The sequence below is a fragment of the Carassius auratus genome, unplaced genomic scaffold, assembly GCF_003368295.1.
Source record: "Carassius auratus strain Wakin unplaced genomic scaffold, ASM336829v1 scaf_tig00017367, whole genome shotgun sequence".
Classification (NCBI taxonomy): domain Eukaryota; kingdom Metazoa; phylum Chordata; class Actinopteri; order Cypriniformes; family Cyprinidae; genus Carassius; species Carassius auratus.
The window spans coordinates 88,799-94,799 of record NW_020524779.1 but is presented as its reverse complement, the minus strand read 5'-3'; the positions used below and the strand labels follow the sequence as shown (position 1 = coordinate 94,799).

The window sequence follows — 6,001 nt, the reverse complement described above, 5'->3', positions numbered from 1 at the left end:
GGATGTAGAGGTCCTTTCTAGGTGCTGATCCACCATCTGGTCTGGATACGTACTGGATCCGGGTGACTGCAGTGACCCTCTGATCTGGACACAGACTGGATCTGGTGGCCACGGTGACCTCGGAACAAGAGAGAAACAGACAAATATTAGCGTAGATGCCATTCTTCTAATGATGTAGAAAGTACGGTGTTATGTGAAGTGTTCCGGTTCCAGTTTACCTAATTAATGCAGCCTAAAAATCCTTTAACGGATTTGGATATTAAAAGCATATTAGTATGTTATGTGTATGCCAGGTTAAAGAGATGGGTCTTTAATCTAGATTTAAACTGCAAGAGTGTGTCTGCCTCCCGAACAATGTTAGGTAGGTTATTCCAGAGTTTAGGCGCCAAATAGGAAAAGGATCTGCCGCCCGCAGTTGATTTTGATATTCTAGGTATTATCAAATTGCCTGAGTTTTGAGAACGTAGCGGACGTAGAGGAGTATAATGTAAAAGGAGCTCATTCAAATACTGAGGTGCTAAACCATTCAGGGCTTTATAAGTAATAAGCAATATTTTAAAATCTATACGATGTTTGATAGGGAGCCAGTGCAGTGTGGACAGGACCGGGCTAATATGGTCATACTTCCTGGTTCTAGTAAGAACTCTTGCTGCTGCATTTTGGACTAGCTGTAGTTTAAAAGAAGGTATTTTGAAGACTGTTGCAATGTAGCAATTGTAGCAATTTGAAAAACTAAAGGAATGCATAGTCAAAATAAAAAACTGGATGACGAGTAATTTCTTAGTGCTAAATTCTGAAAAAGCTTTATTGGCTGGTTGTTCTGCATGCTTGGTAAACAAACATTTGCATTATTGACACACTGTTCCTAATTAATGTTGTTCAGTTGCTTTGACACAGTCTTTACTGTTTAAAGAGCTATAGAAATAAAGGTGACTATTGACTTGTAGGCTACAACTGTATGTTTCTAATTATTTACATATTTACATGTATATTATGGAAACACACTGAACTTAATAACACATATTTGGGTAAGACGCTATGGTAAAAGTATGTAGGCCCATTATTTAAATAATAATTATAATAACAGTATAAACAGCACGTTCCTATATGTGAGTATGAATGAAACAACATGATAGGAGCAGTTTTCCCTCACGTGAATCCCCATGTTATAACTTTCAAGACTTCAAAACATTCAAGTTTATAACTGACCACCTCTAAAAACTAATTTATAACTGTCTTTTCAAAGAAATATGAATCTTTGGGGCTGCTGCTTTGACGCTGTGCAAACGCTTCCAGTGTGAAACGGGTCAAGAACCAATGAGAATCGCCCAGTTGCATGAGCTCACACTTGCCTGGAGAATCATGATTGTTAATGAAGTGGGAGGGACTATTGCTAATTAGCTGAGACACAAGAGTACAAAAAGACCCAAGTGCAGTATCTCAATAGTGTGGTTAGCTGTTGGACAATGGCTGGAAGTTGGTGGCTGGTTCAGGTATTAGCACTGTGTGCTCTCTGTCATGCTCTTCCAAAGAAGGGTAAGTGGAGTAAACTGTCCCAGAATCCTCCAGCTCTGATGCTCCAGCAAACTGACCAGCGGCTTCAGCAGTCAGTTCAACAGACTAATCAGCAGCTTCCTCAGAAGATTCAGTTTCAGAAGCAAGTAGCGAAGGCTGAGCCTTTGGACAGATGTTCTGTAGCTGATTCTGAGCAGATCCAATGTGGACAACCTGGTATCAGTAGTGCTGAATGTGAAGCTATCAACTGCTGCTTTAGTGGACAGCAGTGTTACTATGGGAAGACCGGTAAGAGTGAGTCAGGGTTATACTCTCAGTTAAACTGATCCTCAACATGAACCTGCTCTTGTTCCTCTCTGTTCCAGTGACTGTCCAGTGTATAAGAGATGGTCAGTTTGTGGTAGTGGTGGCTAGAGATGTTACACTGCCTCGACTGAGTCTGGATTCAGTCAGTTTACTGGGAGGAAGTGACCCAGCTTGCAGTCCTGTGGGGTCCACACCTTCCTTTGCTGTATACCAGTTCCCTGTGACTGCATGTGGCACAAGAGTGATGGTGAGGAGATGCTTATGGTTTTATTCTGCATGGCCTGTGATGGACTGGATGCCAACAGTGTTGCTATTTGCAGGAGGACAGTGGTTATGTGGTGTATGAGAACAGAATGAGCTCCTCGTATGAAGTGGGGATTGGACCACTTGGTTCAATCACAAGGGACAGTCACTTTGAGTAGGTGCTCTATGCTGGTCTTATTTGGTGGTCTGTAACAAATGCTACAAGCTCATGGTTTGTCCAGGCTTCTCTTCCAGTGTAGGTACTCTGGCACTTCTGTGGAAGCTCTGGTTGTGGAGGTCAACACTGTTCCTCCACCTCCACCAGTAGCTGCCCCTGGACCCCTCAGGGTGGAGCTTAGACTGGCCAATGGTCAGTGTGTCACCAAAGGGTGTGCAGAAGGTGTGTTCTTGTCCCATGTGTTCCTAGTATCTTTAGACTCCAGGTTGCAGCAGTGTTTAATCCCTGGTGTTCCTCAGGGGATGAGGCCTACACGTCCTACTACAGTGATGCTGATTATCCCATCACAAAAGTCCTGCGGGAGCCTGTGTATGTTGAGGTGCACATTGTGGAGAGGACTGACCCCAACATTGTCCTGATGCTGGGACACTGCTGGGCAACCTCCGCCCCCAATCCACTCAGTCTACCCCAGTGGGACCTTCTGGTTGATGGGTGAGTAATGACCATGTTTATCCAGTTAGTCTGTGGCTTTTCTAACCTCCCCTTCCCTTTCAGATGCCCTTACCAGGATGACCGTTACCTGACCACATTGGTTCCAGTGACTGGCTCTTCTGGTCTTCAGTTCCCAACCCACTACAAGCGCTTCATTGTGAAGATGTTCACGTTTGTGGATCCCACATCACTGGCTCCTCTGCAGGAAACTGTATGCCGCTTTACTTTAACCTTTAGTGTTACTCCTGTTTCTAGATTTGACTTGACCCTCTTTCCTCCCTGTCAGATCTTCATCCACTGTAGTACAGCGGTGTGCCATCCGTCTTCTGGCTCCTGTGAGCAAAGCTGCGGCAGGACGAGTGAGTTCTTGCTCTCTCTTGACTAGAGGAACTGAGAATCTGTCACTATTTCCCTTCACACTTCTAACATTTCTCTTGCAGGAAGGGACACTCATGTGAAGACCATCTCTAGTGAGCAGACGGTGGTTTCTAGTGGAGCAGTTATTCTGATCATGTGAATCTGGTCTCTTTAATAAACCGTGTAAAAACCAAGATGACTGTCTCAATAGTTTGACCTCACACACCGGAATCACCACCTGGAGGGAGACCCAAAGCTTTGCTCCACTAACCGCCAGTTATTTCTGCAGTTTGCATAATGTAGTAAAACGTTAAAAGGCAAGTGCAGTAAACGTCTTGTGTAACTTGTACAGGCAAACATGAACCCCATATAAACTGTCTTAAGTTTCACATAGTTTCCTGACTTTGGTCTCTTAGTATTATGACTTAAATGTATTAAGGCCATTAGGTTTTTCAGTGTTTTGTGGCACTGTTTAATGACTGAAATATTGCAGTGGGTGTTTAATAGTAATTTGAAATCGCCAAAACTCGCATTTTGTTCACTTGAGAGGTAATCTAAATACTTGTGACTGTGGAACGGCTAGAAAACTGAAAGGCTTGTGCTGCTGTTCTATGGATGATTTCCCGTCCAGGTCTTTGAGGTTGTAACATGAAAACAATCAACTGGTGTGCCCCCCCCACCCCCCAACTATATTAAAGGGGTCATGAACTGGGAAATTGAAGTTCCCTTGGGCTTTTCGCCATGATGGTTGTAGGTTAAACCATTAGTTCACCCAAAAATAAACTGTCATTGACTCTTTAATATCCAACTCTGTTAAAGGATTTTGGTTGCTGTTGGACAGTGTTTTCTCTACTTCCTGTTGGCCTTCTGTAGCTAATCATAGCTCCGTGTAGCTGTTTTTATTTTTCTCTAGAATCTTTTTTTTTTTTTTTTTTTTTAAGTGGTAAAACATAACTTAATTCACGCCATATTTCTGATATTATTGATCAATCTTATCAGATTAACTTTGATCATTCACTTTTATTTTATATCCATGAGCGAAGTACACCCGCAAAGCGTTAGCACTCGTTAGCTTGTCATTAGCGTTTTCTTTTCTCCTCTCTCTCGCTCCAGTTTTTCACAAGTTCATCAAACAACCGCAGTAAGAATATTTCATCAAGCACAGTGAGTAATGGCTTCTCCTGCTATCGTTATTTGCACCTCTTGCCACGTGTACGGTTTATCTATCTCTGTCGCTCATGAGGGATTCACATGTGATAAATGCAGGGAAATAGTTAGGCTGACAGAGAAGATTTCAGAATTAGAGACACGCATCCAATCTTTAATTGAGGACAGTAAGAATGTTAGGGCTCTAGATACGGCTGCCTCCCGTCACAGAGGTCAGTTAATTCTCAGCACATAGAGACTCTTTCACCTAGATATCACACTATAGAGACTGTGTCTGTTCCTCGAACTAGAAAATACAAAAAACGTTCAAACCAAGTTAAGATTAATTTAATTTAGGTTCAACAAATAAAAAAACAAGCAATATGAATAAATGATAAAGCTTGGCTTATTGAATTCAGCCGTCAGCTCCAGTATCACATCAGACAGTGCACTATAGACCCCCTGAGGAACAGTTCCACTCATTCTCTACTATAGGAGAGGAAGAATTGTATAAACTTGTTAAATCATCTAAACCAACAACATGTATGTTAGACCCTATACCATCTAAGCTCCTAAAAGAGGTGCTTCCAGAAGTCATAGTTCCTCTTCTGACTATTATTAATTCCTCATTGTCATTAGGATATGTCTCCAAAACCTTCAAACTGGCTGTTATTAAGCCTCTCATCAAAAAACCACAACTTGACCCTAAAGAACTTGTTAATTATAGACCAATCTCGAATCTCCCTTTTCTGTCCAAGATACTAGAAAAGGTGGTATCCTCACAATTATATTCCTTCTTAGAGAAAAATGGTATATGTGAGGATTTCCAGTCAGGATTTAGACCGTATCATAGTACTGAGACTGCTCTCCTTAGAGTTACAAATGATCTGCTCTTATCATCTGATCGTGGGTGTATCTCTCTATTAGTTTTATTGGATCTTAGTGCTGCGTTTGACACAATTGACCACAACATTCTTTTGCATCTTTTTGCAATTTGAAAAACTAATGGAATGCATAGTCGTAATAAAAAAACTGGATGACGAGTAATTTCTTACTGCTAGATTCAGAAAAAACAGGTGTTGATTATAGGAGCTAAAAACTCTGCTTGTAATAACCTAGAACACTGTCTAAGACTTGATGGTTGCTCTGTCAATTCTTCGTCATCAGTTAGGAACCTAGGTGTGCTACTTGATCGCAATCTTTCCTTAGAAAGCCACGTTTCTAGCATTTGTAAAACAGCATTTTTCCATCTCAAAAATATATCTAAATTACGGCCTATGCTCTCAATGTCAAATGCAGAAATGTTAATTCATGCATTTATGACTTCAAGGTTAGATTATTGTAATGCTTTATTGGGTGGTTGTTCTGCACGCTTGGTAAACAAACTACAGCTAGTCCAAAATGCAGCAGCAAGAGTTCTTACTAGAACCAGGAAGTATGACCATATTAGCCCGGTCCTGTCCACACTGCACTGGCTCCCTATCAAACATCGTATAGATTTTAAAATATTGCTTATTACTTATAAAGCCCTGAATGGTTTAGCACCTCAGTATTTGAATGAGCTCCTTTTACATTATACTCCTCTACGTCCGCTACGTTCTCAAAACTCAGGCAATTTGATAATACCTAGAATATCAAAATCAACTGCGCATTTAGATTTTCCCGCGTTCACTATGATTTAGTCGCTTTCAGCGGTGGCTCGTCGGGTGAGGCAGGGGAGGCACAGTTTCCCCCAAATTTTGAGGTGAATATGAGGAAGATTTT

General features: G+C 41.5%; 1 protein-coding gene across 1 annotated transcript; it reads left to right on the top strand.

Annotated features, from left to right (window-relative positions):
* The first annotated feature begins 1,434 nt into the window (after positions 1-1,434).
* LOC113075652 (zona pellucida sperm-binding protein 4-like) lies at positions 1,435-3,287 on the top strand. Its single transcript, XM_026248329.1, has 8 exons — positions 1,435-1,803; positions 1,881-2,068; positions 2,142-2,239; positions 2,307-2,464; positions 2,542-2,734; positions 2,798-2,945; positions 3,021-3,093; positions 3,175-3,287. Exons 1-8 carry the CDS (start codon positions 1,467-1,469, stop codon positions 3,249-3,251), a joined length of 1,272 nt encoding a protein of 423 aa, XP_026104114.1. The 5' UTR covers positions 1,435-1,466; the 3' UTR covers positions 3,252-3,287.
* Positions 3,288-6,001: the final 2,714 nt, after the last annotated feature.

Excerpts from the sequence above, each read along its gene's own strand:
- LOC113075652 (XM_026248329.1), top strand. The coding sequence starts at position 1,467 with ATGGCTGGAAGTTGGTGGCTGGTTCAGGTATTAGCACTGTGTGCTCTC. Across the intron at positions 1,804-1,880 it reads GTGTTACTATGGGAAGACCG|TGACTGTCCAGTGTATAAGA; the intron begins GTAAGAGTGAGT and ends TCTCTGTTCCAG. Across the intron at positions 2,946-3,020 it reads TGGCTCCTCTGCAGGAAACT|ATCTTCATCCACTGTAGTAC; the intron begins GTATGCCGCTTT and ends CCTCCCTGTCAG.